General features: G+C 40.2%; 2 protein-coding genes across 4 annotated transcripts in view; one reads left to right on the top strand and one right to left on the bottom strand.

Annotated features, from left to right (window-relative positions):
• Positions 1-2,921: 2,921 nt before the first annotated feature.
• On the bottom strand, positions 2,922-7,016 carry preb (prolactin regulatory element binding). 3 transcript variants are annotated; one of them, XM_008323877.3, is made up of 10 exons: positions 6,892-7,016; positions 5,886-6,075; positions 5,599-5,797; positions 5,186-5,439; positions 4,945-5,025; positions 4,713-4,840; positions 4,457-4,630; positions 4,035-4,107; positions 3,778-3,937; positions 2,922-3,679 (listed from the first exon to the last, which is right to left on the bottom strand). In XM_008323877.3, the coding sequence occupies exons 2-10, from the start codon at positions 6,018-6,020 to the stop codon at positions 3,585-3,587; spliced, it is 1,299 nt and encodes a 432-aa protein (XP_008322099.1). In that variant the 5' UTR covers positions 6,021-6,075; positions 6,892-7,016; the 3' UTR covers positions 2,922-3,584. The 3 variants fall into 3 exon arrangements, with proteins under 3 accessions (XP_008322099.1, XP_016893062.1, XP_008322098.1); XM_017037573.2 differs by having other exon boundaries at positions 5,186-5,436; positions 6,791-6,986; XM_008323876.3 differs by having other exon boundaries at positions 6,791-6,983.
• Positions 7,017-8,797: 1,781 nt separating this feature from the next.
• Positions 8,798-20,403, top strand: part of adcy3a (adenylate cyclase 3a) — a 17,864-nt gene continuing 6,258 nt past the window's right edge. Inside the window, exons 1-9 of the mRNA XM_008323875.3 lie at positions 8,798-9,611; positions 11,066-12,207; positions 14,089-14,238; positions 16,673-16,803; positions 17,335-17,446; positions 18,016-18,143; positions 18,800-18,958; positions 19,083-19,248; positions 19,341-19,471. Of these exons, the coding sequence (XP_008322097.1) occupies positions 11,533-12,207; positions 14,089-14,238; positions 16,673-16,803; positions 17,335-17,446; positions 18,016-18,143; positions 18,800-18,958; positions 19,083-19,248; positions 19,341-19,471 (1,652 nt within the window). The 5' untranslated portion in view covers positions 8,798-9,611; positions 11,066-11,532. The remainder of the gene's footprint in view (positions 9,612-11,065; positions 12,208-14,088; positions 14,239-16,672; positions 16,804-17,334; positions 17,447-18,015; positions 18,144-18,799; positions 18,959-19,082; positions 19,249-19,340; positions 19,472-20,403) is intronic.

Genomic DNA, 20,403 nt, shown 5'->3' with positions numbered 1-20,403 from the left:
AGAGTGTGTGTGTGGAGGAGGAGCAGCCAGAGTGGCACCAGGTATTCTCCTCCTCAGGGGATGGAACACATCAGCACACTCTTCTCCCACTGTAACACACGTGGCCTGAACACTGGGGGACAATCACAGAATCACAGAAAAATCATTAACTTAATAACTCCAAACCTGTGCCCAATTAACTGCACAGAGTGTTAATCCCAGCAGCACACGGTGCAAACTAAACTAGGTGACTTTACATTTATTAATATACACACATGCATATGACCATGGTTTCAAATGCTTCTTGTGCTTTTAGCAGAAATAATAGTGTTGATCATATCTATATTCAAAGTCAGGTTTAAAAACAAAAGCCTTCTGCTTGAGGTCATTTGAATCTCATCTTTTTTATTTTTTTTTTTACATATTATCATTGGCCTCTTCATAAAGTCCATATCGCAAGCTCGGCAAAAAATGTTGTCATAACACCATCACAGTGCACCAGAGGAACCTTCAATGTTTTGGTCCAGAAATGTGATCTCTTTCTTGGCAAATGTCCTCCTACGTCACAGTAATCTCTTCCACCTCCTGTTGAGACTTTAACCTCCAAACCTGTGAACTTTAGATACTGAAACAACAATGAAAGGAACGTTCAAATATTTTCCTGTTCCAAATGTACAAATGTAACATTTCCCATGGTCTACAGGAAATAAAAATTAACTTTTTTTTCCCCTCCTTTGGAACAGACTGAGCGTCACTCACTGACGTGGTGCCTTTCAAATTTTGCTACGCTGAGTTTAGGCAGAAAACTATTGCATACTTCTTTAATTCCCTTATCTTTAATAACTTAATCTTTTTCTGGATCGTGGGGGAGCTGAGAAACTCCCAGAGGTCAAGGGTGGAGTTTACCTACAGCTCCACACTCAGACATAGGGACACATATAGAAATAAACAACCATTTACACTCACACTCATAAGGAGGTGGCGCTGGCGCTGTGTGTTACTTCCTGTGGGGTTTCTTAAACCTGGTTCCTGTCAGTAATCTTGGATACTCACCTAATTATTATTATAGTAGGTCTTACCTACTTCCTGCTCTGTGGCTCTACATGCTCACATCCCTATCTGTTACATGCCTTCTTAATTCATCTCAGTTTCAACCCCAACTTAGGTCATGGAGTCATCACATATTTGGGAGGAAGTGTTTACCAGAAGTATGGACTGTAGATTGCAATATCCAACGAAGTCATGTTGGCAGCCAATCTCCTTCTCACTTGCCTGTTTCATATTATCTTGACGCTCACTTAACTGAAATTCCTTTTGAAAGACATTTGGTATTTTATACGCTTCTGACCCCAGGACACGTTCTCATCTAAAAAAAAGCTAGTTATTTTCCTTCTCCATAATTTAAAATGCTTGATCCTTAGAAGTAAGGTAACAGCAGCAGAGGTTTAACAGTGGAAACACGTGTCCCAGATGTATTCTGCCTCACACCTTTGAGGGCGTTCAGAACTCTGGTGTTGTCGTGCGTTGTGTTTTCACAAATAAAGAGGGCAGGGGCAAAGGCGACAGATGTTTTTGTTCTTTCAGTGATAGGAACATGACAAACTAAATTACATCCATGTGGTTCCATTCAATCTATTGTATAGGGTGGAGACGAGAATCTCAGCTGTAAAATAACATCAACTCAAAGACGGTTCCACAGTCGTTACCATGGGTGGATTAAAGCTGGGGTAGGCAGGATCCCTGCAGAAACACAGTTGGGTCTAGAGTCCTGTCCCAGTACTTGATCAAGGAGCGTGGTCCCTAGCCAATCAGACACCTATGTCTCATATTTGACACCCAGGGCAATTGGCTTGGTTTACCCATGTGAAGAGGTAAACCATGTGACAGGAAATACCCTGGGGTTGGACTTTACAACTTTTTCTGATGAATGACCAGCACTAACATTAGCATCAGCCCCAGTTAGGATGCTGTTTTTGTTGTGTGTTAGTTAGTGTCATCACGCAGTGCAACCACATAAGCCTGCAGCATGTGCAAGCATGCAAAATGTGATGGGTGTGACAAAACTGAAGTTAAGAATGTGAATGAATATTAGAAAGCATGCAGACGTTTAGCAGAGTGCCATGAGGTATGTCGACAACAGTGTCCTGATTTAAGGGTCTGCAGTCAAATGATAAAGAAGGCACCTGTCAGCAACTGTAAGTCTGGCTCACTTCTTTCCAACTCTATATGCACCAGTAAATGGTTCAACTTCAAACCACAGCTCCAACACACAGATGTAAGTGTTAAACAGAGCTCCACATCAGCTAACTATTCTCTTGTAGTTTTTCCTGAAAAAAAAGTTTTTTGTCGAGATTTTGAGATATTCTATGAGTCATATCTACAAATATATTTTATAACAGATCAATACAATATTACAATATATTTTCTACGAAGATTACAAAAACGACCTGATACTGAGACCGTTATTTATTATTACGTTATAGAGGAGTTATATTATAACTGTACGGCTGATGTGCCCCTTTGGACCAAATTCAGACATACAGCGCCATCTGCTGGACAAAAACCAACAGTCCGTAAACTGTACCATATCTTAATGAAGTAAATTGTATTTTTTCAAGAACTTTTTCTTTGTTGAAAACATTTTTATTCTGTGGACACCAAGAATGATTTAAAGCAATAAGCTACATCCCAGTATAAATGTGAATTTAAGATGTGTTTTGTTTAGCATAGTCTTTTCTCAAATAACTTCTGATTAATGTTTATCTTTTTGTCTTGGGTGTTTCTAAATTAATAAAATTGTCTCCCATTGTTAAACGTTTACTAATGTATTTGTTTATCCAACAGTCACTTAGTGTATGTCAATTGTACTGTGACTGATGAACTAACTATACAAACGTGAGCTAAGCTACAATTTACTATTATAAACATTATAAAGAAGCAGCTTTTTATGAAGTTCTATTTTATTTCTTCCAGTTCTTCACCAAGTCAGACAGAGTTAGACTAGCTTCATCTTCACATTTGTCTCCATAGCTGCGCTGTCATGTATTTATATAAGACATGATGATTGATTATTAAAAGAAGAGAATACTCAACTTTTTTCTGGTAAAAATATGTTTTTTTTTCATCCACTTAAACACTGTTTCCTCTTTTACATGTTTGTTTTTACCTTTACATGATTTTTAAATTCAGGGTGTTGCATGTTTTTTTATACAAGAAAATAACGAGCATTGCAGGGTCACTCAGGCACAGTGTGCCAATTAATAATATAGTTTTCCATCATTTCTTAAATACATAATTAAAAAGATTTCACGCTTCCAACAATCATGAACCCGAGTCCTTCAAATATCCAATGAGAAATCCAAACAAGATTAAGACTTAACTGTTTGAAAACAATGATAAAATGCCACAGTCTGTCCAGCCGTGATTTCACTGGGTTCACCAATCTGACAGGAACAACCTGGAGTTAGACCTGAGGGCACCGAAAAAACTGTTCACAGTCAGCACTCAGCTGGGAGTAGTGGTGCTGCGCTGAGTTGTGCTGAAGTCCACATTGGTGAAGTCATCCATGTGAGGATTTATCTGTGCTCAATCAGGCTTTTTGTAGTTCATATAAATCCAGGAAAGACGTACTGAAGGAGCAGGATGACAGCCACCACCATAAGGCCACAGCAAAACAGCACAAACCAAACAGGAAAAGATCCTGGAGCAAAGACAGAGCAAATGGACGAAAGATGAGCCGACAGGGTTTTAGTGCACACAAACGGTCTAATAATGAAACGATGAGGAGACTAGACTTACTTCTGTTGGAAACAGTATGGACTTGACAACGACTGTCCACTGCCACACTCAACATGGCCGTTTCGTTGTTTCCTTTGATGGATTTTCCTTTCAGTGTGTCAGGCAGGAAGGCCAGGTCAGTGACAACAATGCCATGAGACTCTTTGATGTAATACAGCTTCTGCACAAAACCAGAAAAAAGAAGCCATTTACAGTCATACAGCAGGGTGGGATCCATGGTTAATTTAGGAAGATGTTAATTTGAAACATGTCCTTACTTGAAGGGAGAATGCAATGTAGATGGCAACTGATCCTGTTATAGTTCCAAGTCCAAGAAATGTTCCTGAGTCACTGATAAAGTAAAGATATAAAAAAAGATAAATGCATTTTACATGTTTATTCACATAAATTAAGCTCTGGGTTTGGATGTGCAATTTCTTCTCTTTCATACAATCATACAATGTAAAGAGGTTCCAGTTTATCTGCAATATTTTATCTGTACTTTATTTCACTGAATTTAAGACCCTGAATTTCACCTTTAAAGTACAACAGTAAAAACATGATGATAGATAGATCCTGTAGTACAGGTTTATATGTGAAGGTGGAAAGTCCTAATTTCGTACCAAGCACAAAGTAACTACAATGTAGTATTTTTATGTCTCTGATGATATAAGATAAACTATCCGAACAGAGCAGATACCTGACAGCCAGACTGGAGATGACCTCATTTCCACAGGGCGCCGTCAGCATGGGCAGGAAGCTCTTGCCTTCCCACTTAGTAAGGTAGCACGGAGGAGGTTTTCTGTCTCTTTTGTGAGGAATCTGCACAGTGTAAAGCCTCAGAGCATCCTTCTGGTCCTCTACTCTACCAAACCTTAAACCCAAGAAAAACAACCATATAATCTGTATTGATCCAATGATGTAAACATCTGGTACAATGTTCCACTTGAGGAGACCTGCAAGCCATGTATCGGTAAGTCTTCTCAGACATCTGAGGCAGCGTCTCATGCCATTTCAGGCCCATGGCTAACTGGTTTCCACTCCATACACTACAGGCAAAGTCCCGGCCGACTGTAACCAGGTGCTGTTTGGGAACGGCACACAACATAAAGAATAGTTAGCCATAAGTCATACCACAGTGCACCAGTCAACTTTTAATGTCTTAACCAGAGGGGGTCAGTGTTTCACCTTATTTCCAGGACTCATGTCCAAGTCTTCCATTTCTCCTTCATGTGCTTTAAAATCAAACTTCTTCTTTAGTGATGGAAACTGTGCAAAAAAAACAAAAAAAACAGATAAAAGCTTTGCAGTTAATTTTGACTACCATACAGTGTTGTGTGCAGTGTGGAGCAAGTTACAAAATTTGTCCAACCTGATTCGAAAACTTTACACATTTAAGTGCTGTTAAAATAAATGGGTCAGTATTCACCTCCCAGACTCGGATGTGTCCATCTGTTCCTCCTGTCAGGAGGAGGCTTAGGTCAGGACTGAAGCGGACCACCTTCTGGAGTGGGTCCTGGGGATTGGCGTCTGACTGAACCTGACCCACAGCCTTGACAGAGATGTGAACAGTCTCGTCCTTCATATTTGACATGCCCTCAGAGGCTGCCGCTCCATCCTGTTCACCTTTCTCTCCTTTAACAGCTCGTCGCCTGGCACTACTGGGCTGCTCGCTGTTCCCTGCTGCGCACACAACAAACTTTAACTAAATGCACAAGACACCTGACCAGGCAGATGTTATCTCAAGGCGGATTACTTGATTTTAAATTTAGTTTTAATTGAATTTAGAAGAAACCACTGTAACTGTGTTGCTTTCACCACAGTTGCAGCATCAAGGCTCACCATCTTTAGCAGAAGAAGCTTTTCTTTCTTTCTGTGCGATGTGTTTGAAACTCATCAGGCAGCAGTTCCCGTCTTGTCCTGCTGCAATGACACCATCGCCTACAGCAATGTTCATTGTGGCAAATGTGTCGGTGTCATGAGAGTGAAGGAGGCTAGCACTGTACTGGTGTTCTCCAACCAGCTGTAGATCCAGGAATTGCTGCAAAACAGAGTATCTCCATATAAAGAGCTGTAATAAGCTTTTTATAAGCATGTTTTTGACACTGACTCATATGCTCAGTACTCACCACTGCATTCTTTATGCCAGTCTTGGATGCCCCACCTCCTCCTGCTGTAATCACCAGCCCTGTGTTGGGGTCTACTTTAATGGAGTATAAGGGAAAAGGAGCCCTATACAAATCTGGAACTCTCTTTTTCCCCATTGTCTAAGTGTCCAGCACTAGCAGTTCGTCATAAAGCTACTGCATCTAATCGCACCTGTGAAGAACAAATAATAAAGTTATTTTGATGTGGGTCCTGTTAATGTGTTTGTTTTTATGCGTCTCAAATTCCACCTCAACACCCACTCTCACTCAGATATGCCCATTTCTAATGTTTTTAATCTTGACTATTGCCCTTAAGTCCCTTACTGCCCCTCTCTCTTGTAAGCCTAACCTTATACAATTGCTGTATTACTTCTGTCACATACAATCCCTGATTTAAGACGCACTTTCCAAAATGTTCCACCCTATACACCCTGTACTAGGAATTCATGAGTCTAGTGTCAATGTTCCACCCTATACACCCTGTACTATGAATTCATGAGTCTAGTGTCTTATTAATGAGTCTCGTGTTTTATTCCGTCGTTTATTCCCTTTACTTTATGTTAATGAAGAGACATATGGAAACCATTCATTGCCTGACATGACACCGACTGCAGCTGGCTATGTTATCAGCTGCTGAGGCTCTCATCCACAGACCACAGGGACTGAAATACATCAAAACAAAGGACTCAGTAAATGCCCTGAAGACGAAATTTATGCAACAGATTGTTTTCTTTGTCCGTGGCCCCCACTGTTAGCTGTTATGAACAGAAATGTCTCTGTAAATATGTCTCCATCTGTTCTTTGCAGACACCTGCTAAAGGTAGCTGCAGTTAGCCTATTTGCCTGTTAGCAGTGACCAGAGAGTGAAGGCTTTGAAACTCTCTTACCGGCAGAATTGATTCCGGTCAATAATGCTCCGCAATGGGACGAGGCAAGTTAATTCGGGCTCAGATAATTCCACAACCCCCTGTCAAAGACAATCACTCACCATGAAGAAGGCAAGCTAAAAGCTAACAGCTAAAAACTGCCGATAGCCACTTCCCTACGTACACGTCAGCAACGCAGGATTAGCGTGCCGTGCGTCTTGACGTCGGCAAGAAGACGTATGTACTCGTGGTTATAAAAAAAATAAAAATAACTTTATTGCTTCCACTATGTAAAATATTTTGTGGTGGCAAATGGTTATTTAAACATATTAAATATTTTTGCATTATTTTGTTTTTGGTATTTAATATTTCCGTTGTTCCTTTTAGGGTACGCCACAGTGGATCATCTGCATTTTAATTATACTATATATTTTTTATTATCTTTTTAACTTTATGGTCTGTATTGTCATATTATTTTTTATATGTAGCATGTAGCTTTCCAGTTAAGGTAATTGAGATAATTGTAGTAAGTTAATATTTTTACTACAACAGTACAGTACAATTTTAATATGGTGATAAACATTTTAATTTGATGATATTTTTGAATGTGCTTAACCTGGGTAATGCTTGTACATTATGTATACAACTTAGAAAGTGTAACATGTTTTAAGCACTAGTCGTGAAATAGTTATTTTTCTAGGGATCAGTAGGTTTTGTATAATTTGTTGTGAATGTTATTATTCTGATCGCAACAAATGACTCATTATGAATTGTTCGTTAATTCAAGCACGTGTAGGTCACACATAGACTTGAATTCTCACATTATTGACAATGGTTTCTAAGCAATACAACTTAGCCAAATTCAGCGCTTCATGGGCGTTCCACTGAAAGTCTAGAAAAGACTGCCTCTGTCACTAGAATTAAATTGGAAGAGAAATACTTCCCAGCATGCAGCAGACAAGGCTCTTGATAGGCTCTCTTTACTGAAGCACACAGATTATTAATTATGGTACAAGATGGTCTCTGTGGTAATTCATTTCCCACTGAAACACCATCAGAGGATCCAGAGGTAAATCAATTACTAATGATGAATCTATGAGTCTGGTGATTCTCTGTGGACCACAGCTCCTCTGAAACCGGAGTTGGTTTTAGACAAGCACTGAACAAAGAGCTACAGTATAGAGTCAACATCCACAGCTGCCCTAACTCTTGACTTTCTAGAAGATATATAAGTATTTCTTCTGAGGCATATGAAAGTACACTGATTTAAGAATGTATGATCGCTATGAAAACATCAGCCTTACACGAGGGATTTATTGCAGTCAAAGGTCTGCTGGTAGTGTGGTGCCATTGGAAAAGTTGTAAATAGTAATACTTAATATACAAGTCCGTGTTTAGTCTATATTCATATTCAGAAAATAAAAGATACTGTAGCTCACATATTAACAAACATTTATACAAAGTACGCCAACAAAGATTTTTTATAGCTATTATAGCATTGTTCTACTGCTAAAATAACATTGTTCCAACATTGCAGCAATATTTGGTTAAACTATTGCATGTACGTAAAAACTGGTTCATTGACTATTGTTTTGACCATTGTGTCCTTAAAGGGGATACTTCAATGGACAACCAATAACATTTTAATAAACACAAATATCAACATGTTTAACGTTAACTATTAATGAGTGTTCAGAATCGGATCCTCGTCCAAAACACAATCGAATGCACAGGCCACAGTTATGGAGTTTTTAACCAGACACTAACTGTGGTCAAGACATGACTCTTCGTATCCTGACCAGAGATGGTGATGGTTGAAGTGGGCGGAGATACAGCAGGACGAAAAAGTGGACACGTAAAGTTAAGTTCATCATAATGCATGGCAGCAATGCGGAAATATTAGGAATGGGATTTCAAAATATAAGTCAAGGACTTGTATTTAAATACCTGTGCGTTGTACAATAGAACAAAGCCTTAAAAAAATTCTACAAATGTTTTAGGCAAATGGTGTGCTGTGCGTTGTACAATAGAACAAAGCCTTAGGCAAATGGTGTGCCTAGCCTAGGAAACTAGGGAGACATTATCACATTTGGCTCTTACTGCTTGGTTTTCATTGTGTAATCCAGTTATTTCTAACAGGGGTTTTAAATTGTGCAAACAAAGTAAGTTGCAATGTTTTATTCATTCTTATGTTGTGCTCACTCTAGGTGGCTGGAACACATGATCTTTAGCCCTTTAACAGGGCAGCAGAATGACAACATTAAAACACAACAAAAATTTAATCAAAACACTTGCATGCCGCACTTTGGAGAATTTGAAACAATTACTTACTAAACTTTGCACAACCTATTTTTCCTTATGACTATTTGGGCCTCCGATGATTTGTCTTGTTCACATGGTTAAAACTAAACAATTTGGTCATGTATGATTAATAGCCATTATATATGAGAATTGGCATTGGGCAAAATTTGGAAACAGAACACATGGCCTCATTGTGTCCACTTTTTTGATAGCATTGTTTAAATGTAAAACATGTTCTACCTCGAGAACTTGGCTTTAAACCAAAGCTTTTAGTTTGAAACTAAACGGAAGTACGGTGTTTGATAGCGTGTGAGTCTTAGTGGTGAGGCTGTTCCGTATCTCCTGCGGAAAACACCCAGCAGCCAGAGAGTCAGTAGCGGGGGCTGTGCACTCATCGAGCCTACCGTCCCAAATCCATCGTTTGCCTTCCTTCAGGCCGAGATTGCTGGTGCATTCTCAGCCTCTGCACACGGATCTATCCGGCCTCTCTCAACGCTCCATCTGCCTTTATAAGGAGTAGGTGAAGTCAGGCTCTGGTCAGGTAAGAGTCAGTGCAGATCCTCTTCATGATTTCCACAGCAGCAGCAGCAGCATCTGGATGGAGGGAGACAAAACCGGAACAGAAACAGGAGACAGGAGAATTGCATTATCACATTATTAGATAAATAATGTCCATATCTGGGCTGTGAGATGCCAGAGCAGCCATTTGCACTGACACTGTGTGGCTGTGTGTGTGTGTGTGAGACAGTGGACATGTCTGTGGAGCACAGCTGTGTTTTCACAGCCTGCTGAGTGCAACATGTAGCTGTGAAGGCCTACAGCTAAAATGAGGCTGTTTCTGTTGGGAGAGATACTGATCCAAGTGCTGCTTCACCATGGTTTATCTTATACTATAGATGTAAAGACTGGAAATATCTTCATCAAGATGATTCTGATTTAAAAAAATATACACTTAGTGTTCCAGAACATGCTTGATTGTTGTTTTCAGTGAGTCTTGAAACCAGGACATAAATTCATACAAAAAAAATGTATTATCCTGATTGCTTTGTATTTTCTGCACCCAGATGCTGTGTTTATGAAATGGACACATCAGTCATCCACTTGTCAAGCTGCCTTCTGTTTGGAACCTTTACGATAGATTAAGTATCCATTGTCTATATAGGGTTTTCTGATGAAGAAATATCTTAGAATAGAATCATAAAACATAGACATAGAATCATGTAATGGTGTGATTGTTCAGTGCACATTTGCACTGTTGTGCTTTATTGTATTTTTTCTCCTAGATTGTCATTTACCACAGTTGATGCTGTGTTTATTTATAAGACAGAAATAGTGATGAAATTCATCCCACCATCTGCTTCTTTTAAATCTGACACTAAGAGTAAAGTAAATGGTCTATATGATGAGTTTTGGTACTGCATTATACAATCCAGCTATTTGTTTACAATCAGTGGCATTCTGACGCCTTATTAATCCTACAATGCGTCTCTGATGACTGGTAGCTTACATGTCCATGTGAATATACTTTTAGGTGAAAGGGATACTAGGTCAATTTCAGACTTTTAAAAAACAGACTTTCTGTTGCTGGACCACTTCCTCTGGAGTGATGAAGAAGCAACAAAGGCATACCAACACATTGATAGGGTGGTGGATATTCACATGAGGAACAAAATGAAACGGTCAGGGCTGGAGGAGAAGGAAGAGAACGGTGACCTTTTATTGGATCACACTATGAAGATGAATTTTACAGTCAAAACACTACAGTTTCTATATATGGTATAATGTTCAAAGAAGTTGCCATGGAATGAGAAATCCTCCTCTGGCACATAGTAAAAAGAACTGTCCTGATGTAAATGTATTAAATTATTTTAATCTTGCAGAAGCAGGAGTACAAAATGTGACTGATGACTCCTTAGAGAAGAGCCAGCTGCAGGAGGCAGAGACTGTGCTGCCCTGGATGCTTTGTGACTTTGTTCTGTGTCCCTCTTTATTTAGGTCATGTAAGGTGGAAACATGGAAGGCAAAAACAATCGGAAAAAAGCTACCTGAACCCAGGGAATGAGCAACATTGAGGAAGTCTGTGTGCATGGAATGAATTCATCTCTGACATGGTACACAAATGCGGAGTACAAAGGTGGAAGGGTGGTGGTCAGGCCGTATGAGGAAATAAAAAGTGCATGTTGTTCGGGATCACGTTGCTGAGTAGGCGTGCTCAGTCTGTGCCTGTGACACCGGACGTGTCACCAGAGTGAGTCAATGACAGCAGCAGCGACTGGAGTGACCACAGACACAGCCATGTAAGAAAACGTCGTTCCACTTCACACTGCTGTGATCGATGCCACATGCAGACTGTCAGAGGAAGTCGTCGCTTACTCAGCAGAGGAGGAACCAGCAGATGATGTGCATCTGAAACATTTCTCTTTTCAACAGAGAGCAGGGATTGATGCTAGCCAGCTACTGTCATGCCTCGCAATCGAGCCTTTTCTGAACCAGAATACTCAGCGGAGTACTCGGCTGACTGCTCAGTGACGCTGCCCTCTGACCCCGGGCAGGCCGTGGGACGAACACATGAAGTCACTGTTCGGAGTTCAGGATGCTGCCTGTGTCTGCCCAGGTTCATGCGCCTCACCTTTACTCCTGAGTCTTTGGAGAACCTCTATCAGACCTACTTCAGACGGCAGAGACATGAAACCCTGCTGGTGCTGGTCGTGTTCGCCGCACTCTTCGACAGCTACATCATTGTCATGTGCACGGTGGTCTTCACATCTGACAAACTGGCCACTGTGCTGGTGGCTTCAGTTGGACTGGCAGCAAATATCATTCTGTACCTACTCTGTCGCTTCAGCGTGCTGCCGGACCGCATCTCCAGACGGGTGGTGCCCTACGCCCTGTGGGTGCTCATAGCAGCCCAGATATTTTGTTACCTGGGTTTGAACTACGCTCGCTTCCACCAGCCCAGTGACACAGTGGGCTGGCAGGCTTTCTTCAGCTTCTCCTTCTTCTTGACTCTGCCTTTGAGGCTGACGCCCATCGTGCTCATCTCGTCAGTGTCCTGTGGTGTCCACACTCTGGTTCTGGGGGTCACCATTGCCCAGCAACAACAGGAGGACATCCAGGGAGCAGCACTTGGCAGACAGGTAAGAGCAGAGAGGGATCCTGGGAGCTAGGAGGATGGAGTCAGTCTACAGGTTACTTGAAATTAAATTATAACTCACTGAGTCAGTCTACAGGTTACTTGAAATTATTTCTCCTCACACTCACGTTCACTCACCCGTGTAACCTTTGACTGTCCTGGCCTAGTGTTTTGATCACAGTAGTTCTGTTACTAGTATTCAGAGCAAGAACATTTGGTCGTCCTTGTTGTCCCTGTTCACAGGCAGACTGTTACTAGTGCTTCCCTTCTCTTTGGATGTTCAACATACAATTATAAGTACCGTATGAAGTATGAACAGGCAACTAGCATTGTGATGCAGCCTGGTTTTTTTTCTTCGATTTTGACAGAGGAACTTTGAAAAGGAAGCCAACGCTGGATAATAGAACTGTGTTGCCAGTAAAGAGCAGAAACATTTGACTAAAGTAAATAGAAAACTTGGATCTTCTCCAGTACCTGTGTACATTTCCAGAGGCTATTTCCCTGATATGTTTTGACTCTGGTCCTAACTCAAAGACATCATCTCATGTCCTCAGACATGTAGGCTCTGCATGATGTAGATTCTACTATTCATATCAATATGTTGTTTTCCTGGGTTTTGTGTACAAATGTCAGTTTAACAGACATTTTCTCACAGCCTTCACACAGGAATACACACAGATGTACAAACCACAAACCAGTAGTGATAACAGTAACACTGTGGGCTTTCTTTTATGGGGATGTGATACCATTTGTGAGAATAGAAATTTCTGGTGTAAAATGAAGAAACAATAGAGAATAGTTTTGCTTTTTCTTGTTCTCCTTAAAAGGATATTTTGAATGTGAAAACCTCCAGCACCCTTAAATAATTATCAACAATGGCACAACACTCATTTAGTAACAGAAAATATAATATAAACCTACATATTGAATTTCACCTTGACTTCAGTCTCAGAAAAAGAACCTGAATTTTGAACAGTGTTGATCTAAACATAGAAACCTCTGAAATAGTAACTTTTGCAGTCATGCTGTTTGACCAGAAAAGACTGTTACTTTTTAAACTATTATTTAAAAAGGATCATTTTTAAATACTAGTTTGTATATAATGCCTGTGAATGAAACACAGTACTTAGTTTTAGACGATTTATCTTGTGTATCAAAAGATCATGTTTTGAAGAGAGCGAGAGCAAGCAACCGTTTTATACCCGTAGAAAGACTGGTAGTTCTGTCGTGCCGTTACATAACACGTGTTCAGAGTGGCTCGTGTGTTCAAGGACATGTGCACTCATTGAACATTGACATTCTGAGACTGTATTCAGCTCTGTCTCATCCCATGTGTTTGGATGTCAATAGGCTTTAGTCTGCATCTGCATTACAGGCCAATTTGTATCCTTGAATGTTGCTTTGATAAAAGGTCAGACACTCATCTGGTTCATAGAGAACCAGAGAGGATATAAACGAGAACAACTCACACACACCCACACACACACACAGACATGCACACACTGCTGGTTAGAAGGTCTTCACTCAGACAAATACTTGGGGAATGAGAGAGATTTTAAAACTCCTAGACCAGCAGCTTGGTCAACCGTCTACAATCAGGATACAGAATGTTCTTCTCAGTGTTAAAGGCAAATGTTGGTTGTTTATTTTTAATGTACCTTTGTTTAACCACTCTCTTTGGGATTAAACATCCCTTTAACGAGGTAGCAGCCAATTAAACACATGCAAATACAATACTTGTATTCACAATATACAACAAAAAAAGACAATAAAACTGAGTTGCCTCTCAAGAACAAACAAGCACGTGTCTCAGAAAACTCTGTCCAGGTTTTTCTCTATTTATCCTTTCGTTCCTTATTTCTAACTGTTTCTTTCTTCTTCATAGCTTCTGGCCAACATTGTCATCTATGTATGTGCCATTACTGTGGGCGTCATGTCCTACTACATGGCCGACCGCAAGCACCGGAAGGCATTTCTGGAGGCCAGGCAGTCACTAGAAGTCAAGCTGAACCTGGAGGAGCAGAGTCAGCAACAGGTCAGAGGGCAAACACTGCAGCATTCTGGTGTGTATGTGTGACTTTGAAAGATCCTGGAATTGTGACCAGAATAAGAAGAGTCAATAGATCAGCTTTCTGAGCCAATATATAGACTGTTGGACAACTACAGTCACCGTGTGGCAGAAGAAGTCCCATTTTATAAGCACTGAAATGCTCACTTTAATAAAATGGGGGTTTCAAAAAGCAAATGTGTTCAGCTTGTATTTACTCTTCCTTCGTGGCATGTCACGTTTTATTTTGGTCAACTTTGTTACCATGAGCCAGAACAATGGTGTTCAAACTTCCAGAGAAACCAGTTGAGTCTCTTATATTTGAATATATCAACTCTAACCTTATCTCCATTATTTACACAGATATTAGATGACCCAATGTATTTTTGGAACAATGCATTTATATCCATTTAATTAAGCCCTGTACAAGAGTAATGGTAAACCCTAAAAACTAACGTGACCTGCAGGAGCAGAGGCCCCAGTGCTTTACTCTCTGGGTAACAAGGGTCAGAGCTTAATTTTGAATTCCTTCCTAAAATACATCTGAAGTGAGGTCAAACCCTAAATAGTACATCGGCAGTGTGCAGAATAGCTGGGCTTTGTCAGCAAATACACCACATGTGATGTTTGTATCTGCATTTGTGTGTGTTTTAGTTTTTGTTGCATATTCCAGAACATTCCTTTCTATAAATTTGATATTTTAGGACTAGTTCCCAGACCAGAATGTGGTCTTCATGAGAAGGGATCTTGTTTTTGTTGCTCCGGGTAAAATGTGAATGAATGGTTAACATGTGAAGGATAAGTTAGGTAAGGTAGAGATTATTAGTTATGGTATGGTAAGTCAATGGAACAAATCGCAGCGTTAAAACCACAAAACACTGGGAACATGGGTGTGTTTGGTCAGAGCTAGCATTGTGTTAGCAGCCGATTTCCCATCTCACCACATCTGTGGCCACTGGGCATCTTCCATCACTACTATATTTGGAGCTGATGGTTTTCACCTCAGAGAGGGAGGAAGGAAGAAACCCAGAGGGAGAAAGGCAGAGAGAGAGAGAGAGGAAGCAGGGACAGGGGTGGTTATGGAGGAGAGGGAAGACAATGGTGAGACCACAAGCAGACTGATAAAACCACAAGTGGTGGTAGAAACTCCCAGAATACTAATGGAGAAGCAGGGGCTGCTGGGAGATGAGGGTCATCAACCAATCAAGAAGCATCCGGGTATTGCTGGTTACCATGGTAACTGAGAACTAAATGGCTCTGCTGTTTTGTTTTGGTTTATTTTTTTGGTATGTTTTGCATTTTTCCCTTCTGCCTTGAGTAGTTGGGTGTATTAGTATATATAAGTGAAGGCTGTGTGTGTGAGAGAGAGAGAGAGAGAGATGATTGCCTCAGCCATTCACTCTTTATTGTACAGTATATTAAAACAACTTATTTTAGTCTTTGCTATGTTTGATAACATTTAATTTCAGAAAATCATTGTAGTCCTGCCCTTAAGATTTTTCTTTGTTAGGTAACTTTCAATAATTTCTTGGGTAAATACCAATTTACATTATGTGTGCATTTTCCTTTTTGTAGCTTTTTGGACCAACAGGGTTTGGTCTCATGTTTTTTGACTTCTTTAAAGCAGTGGTTCCCAACTACTGTGCTGTGGCACACTAGTGTGCCGTGAGACATCATTAGGTGGGCCATGGAAATTAGCCAATGTCACTTAATTGGTCCCGAAACTATTATTTATTTATTGCCAATAATCTTTCTTTGTTCATCAATGTGTGACAGGGAGAGCAATTAAATCCTCTTCTGCTAGGTGGCAGCAGATGCTAAAGAAGATCTTTGTGTGTTTGTTTCTTCAATTCCTGCCAGTATATCAGCATTGTCTTTATCTAAACAGGCCAAGATTTAAATCCATTATGATGTCATTAAAACTAGAAGATTATTGTATTTCATTACGTATACTTTTTGTGAGATTTTTGTTGGTGTGCTGTGGTTCAAAAGAGGTTGGAAACACTGCTCTAAAGGCCTGATTGTGCCTGAAGTGACAGCCTCAGTCTAAAATATAAACTATAACAGATGTTATGATGCAGTGACTCCCTCAGGTCTTCAACTTGTTGTTATGGTTCGTCCTCACCTTATTGGTGCCTCTCATGGCCGAGGGCCACTTTTTTGATACAAATGCACTGAATCACCACATTTTATAGACAATGTGTGACTCATTAAGTAGTAACAACTCTCACATTAGGCCATCACGGTTTGTGAATGAGAATGGCTTTTTCTGTAACCAGGTTGAAATGATCTTTCTTTTCATCTGTGATTAAGATCCATATACAAAAATCCCCCAACTGATTTCCTTATTTTTGGCCATTAACCAGGTTCGTCCTACTCTGGGTTGTGTAACCTCCCCAGTGTCTGTGTTTGTCCTCCCCAGGAACGCCTGCTGCTCTCCATCCTCCCAAAGCACATAGCTGATGAGATGCTTCAGGACATGAAGAAGGAGCCCAGTCAGAAAGAGATGCAGCAGTTCAACACCATGTACATGTACAGACACGAAAATGTCAGGTAACCCCGTCGTTCTGGCCTGGTGGCTTCTGAACCACTGCCTGATCTTTTAAATCTCCAAGATAAAACATATCACAACAGACAACATTGAAAACAAAATGCAGCAGCTCTGTGGTGTCCAGGGAGTTCCAGTATATGATCTGTGTTTGTTGAGAAGCAAGAACACCTAAACTGTTGGGCCTATAGGGGGAGATACACAACCGTGTTGTAAAGGAATAAATACATAAGCCAAATATGTTTCTGAGGTCGTTCAGTTTTCAATCAGCAACAATTGATTTAGAGTAAGTAAGTAGCTTCTCCTTTCTGGAACAACTGTATCAAAAGTCAGGTGAAAATATTAAACTTAATGTTTCAGATTAAGAATTTTCCTAGTAAGAATTATTGCTCCCTCAACATACACAGAAAAAAGAATGCAAGTGTATGGAAAAGATTCTGGAAAATAAAGTTAAACTTCACTGTTGAATCACTGACTCTTTTTCTGTTTCCCTGAAATGATTACCTTTCAGTAAAAATACTTTGTATTTGTCCCAGTATTCTGTTTGCAGACATCGTGGGCTTCACTCAGCTGTCATCGTCCTGCAGTGCTCAGGAGCTGGTCAAACTGCTCAATGAGCTTTTCGCACGTTTTGACAAACTGGCTGCTGTGAGTTCACAAAAACAAACAACAACTTTCTAATATAAATAGTAAAAATCTAGTATACATTACTAGAGTAAACATTTTGAGAATAAGATAAATCTATAATGATAATAAAACATTTAAATGTTTTTTTTTTATAACAAACACTACAGTAATACTTTTAATTACTTTTATTTATCATAAATTAACCGTAGACTTTTAGATCTATTTTTAAGTAAGTGTCCCTTCTTTCATGCGTCACATAGTGAATGTGTTTGCTCAGTGGCCACAGAGTCTGTTTACCCACCGGCAGTTTTTCCTCATGAGCATTGAGGACTAACTCTTTTAATGAGTTCCGGCTCTTAATTAAATTAAGTTTAGTCTGAAGGGTTTCTTCCATCACAGCTTCTACACTGAGATTCTAGTGGTACAGAGAAACACTATGGAGCTTAGAAATCTGTCAAAACAAGATTTTTTATCTCAGATTTTAGCCAAAAACAGCAGCAGCTTTACATTAATAAAAATTAACTAATAACAACAGCCATGTACCAACGTAACTGATACAGTTGTTCTTTGTTTTTCTCTAACACATTCAGAAATACCACCAGTTGAGGATCAAGATCTTGGGTGACTGCTACTACTGCATCTGCGGGCTGCCGGACTACAGAGAGGACCACGCTGCCTGCTCCATCATGATGGGCCTGGCCATGGTCGAGGCCATCTCGTGAGTGTAGGGTGGATGGGTGACCAGTAGCCGGAGAAGGCTGCTGTAGGTGTTTCCTGGTTTCACAGCCGGCCGTTCTGGTTTTATAGATCACTCTGTGTCAGCTGGAGTGCCGTACCAATTTGGTTTGCGGTGTAGGATTGATCGCTCTGATCGACTGTTATTGACGCTCTGTGCATTAAAGCTGCAACATAACGCAGCTGGATAATGAGGTCATGTAGTTCGTTTTTGCTGGGTCTTGTTCAGTCTGCAAAGGTGTTTACAGACAGTGTCTGTTAAATTAAATCATAGTCCCTGTTCAGTCCTGGTATCTGCGTTGAAAGGAGTTGTTGCAGGTTAGCAATACTGCTTCAGGCAGAAGTAATTACAAATTGAGTCAATATTTGTTTAACTAGATTTATCAGTAATTATTTACTGATGAGGTTGTTATTTTCAGTCAGTCAAAAAGCAGTCAGTAGGTTTGCTCACACACTATGTTTAGAACAACAAAGTCTGCAATTAGTAGAATTCAATGCAAATAAAAGAAAAAAATATAGAGGTATATGCGCCGATCAGACCAGCTGACTGCACTCCTGGCTTCTCTTATCAAGCTTCTTTTTCCTGACTAACTAACAGAAGCAGTATGTTTATCAAACATGTGCTGTTGTTGATTACAGGTACGTACGGGAGAAAACCCAGACCGATGTTGACATGCGGGTGGGGGTGCACAGTGGCACAGTTCTGGGAGGTGTCCTTGGCCAGAAACGATGGCAGTATGACGTCTGGTCCACAGATGTCACAGTGGCCAATAAAATGGAGGCTGGGGGGATACCAGGGTAAGAAAACATATTTTTAAGAATTTTAGTTTTAGTTTTCAGTCGTTCTTGTGGAAACAGCATACTGTCACTGTTTGAATCTCCATGAAGTCTGATTTAAACTCAGTGTGTTTGTTTGTACCAGTCGTGTCCACATCTCACAGAGCACCATGGAGTGTCTTCACGGGGAGTTTGATGTGGAGCCAGGGAACGGAGGTGACCGCTGTGACTACCTGAAGGAAAGAGGCATCGAGACTTACCTGGTGGTCGTTCCTAAAGGAACAGTGGGAAATAGTTGCATCAATGGCGCAGTATGTAAAACTTTCCAAATGCACAGTGAGTACTATTTAGTACTATGTGTAGGAATATGTGAGTACTTTACTTTTTTTTTGGTTTGCTCCAGAAACTCTCTGTTACCTCTTCCAATGGAAACTCCCCGCTGTTAATCAACACCACCGAGTGTAATGGCAGTGCTAACACAGCCTGCACCACACCAGAGGAACCAGAAGAACTAGATACGAGGGTAAGCAGGGGGTAATGCCCTGGTCACTCCTAACTGCCTCTGCAAACAGATGTGATGTTTGTGCAGCTTCTAAGCTAAGTTTCTACCCTGCAGCAGATCAGATGCATTAGGCTGCACTGAAAAGGAATTACAGCTAACTTTGATGAGCAATAGTTACTTGTGACAAGTAACTCTGTTGATATTTTCATTAGCATTGTCTCGTCAGTAGCCTGAGGCTAAGTGTTGACTCACAGTGACATCACAAACAAGATTGTAAACTCAGTTTTGGAAAACTTCAATTCAGTTATTTAACTGATGTTATGTACCTTAAAAAGAAACAGTTCTCTGCTGGCTAATTGTATATCTGTATTGTTCACTATTATTTTTTTCACCTAAAACTCAAATAACTTTGTGGCACAAGACCAATGTGTCAGCACTTATTTAAACTTAGCCAAGCTCTGAGACGCTGGTTTGGTTATGTAAGTTTAATGTTTACCTTTTAACTAAAACCTGTGTTAACTTTTCACCTAATTAGATTTGGTTAGTCCTTACACTTTTGAATAATGTAAGCAAGGGAATAGGGCAACACCAAGTGGCTATAGAGATGAAGTGCAGCTCATTTGAATGATCACAAACATCCTAAAGGTTATGAGCAGAGTGCTTAAAATAGGTAACCTGACCAAGCATTTCATCCCATGAACTGGTAGTTTGGTTTGTCTTCTATTGCTCGTTATTCCTGGGTATTAATTGTAAGATGTGAACCCAGTGATTGAGACAGTATTTTACATGATTCCATCCAATCCAATTTGTTTGGATAACAAATCGGATTTGTTTCACCAAACTAAAGAAACTTACTGTATTAATGCTCTTTTTCGCGTGTTGACTTATCAACTGGCTGATACGTTTGCACAAGGAGTTAAAACTAGAAATGCAGGAAGAGTGTGTTTGTCTGTGTTACAATTGA

This window comes from Cynoglossus semilaevis, chromosome 13, assembly GCF_000523025.1.
Source record: "Cynoglossus semilaevis isolate Cse_v1.0 chromosome 13, Cse_v1.0, whole genome shotgun sequence".
Taxonomy (NCBI): Eukaryota; Metazoa; Chordata; class Actinopteri; order Pleuronectiformes; family Cynoglossidae; genus Cynoglossus; species Cynoglossus semilaevis.
This window is presented reverse-complemented; position numbering and strand designations above follow the sequence as displayed.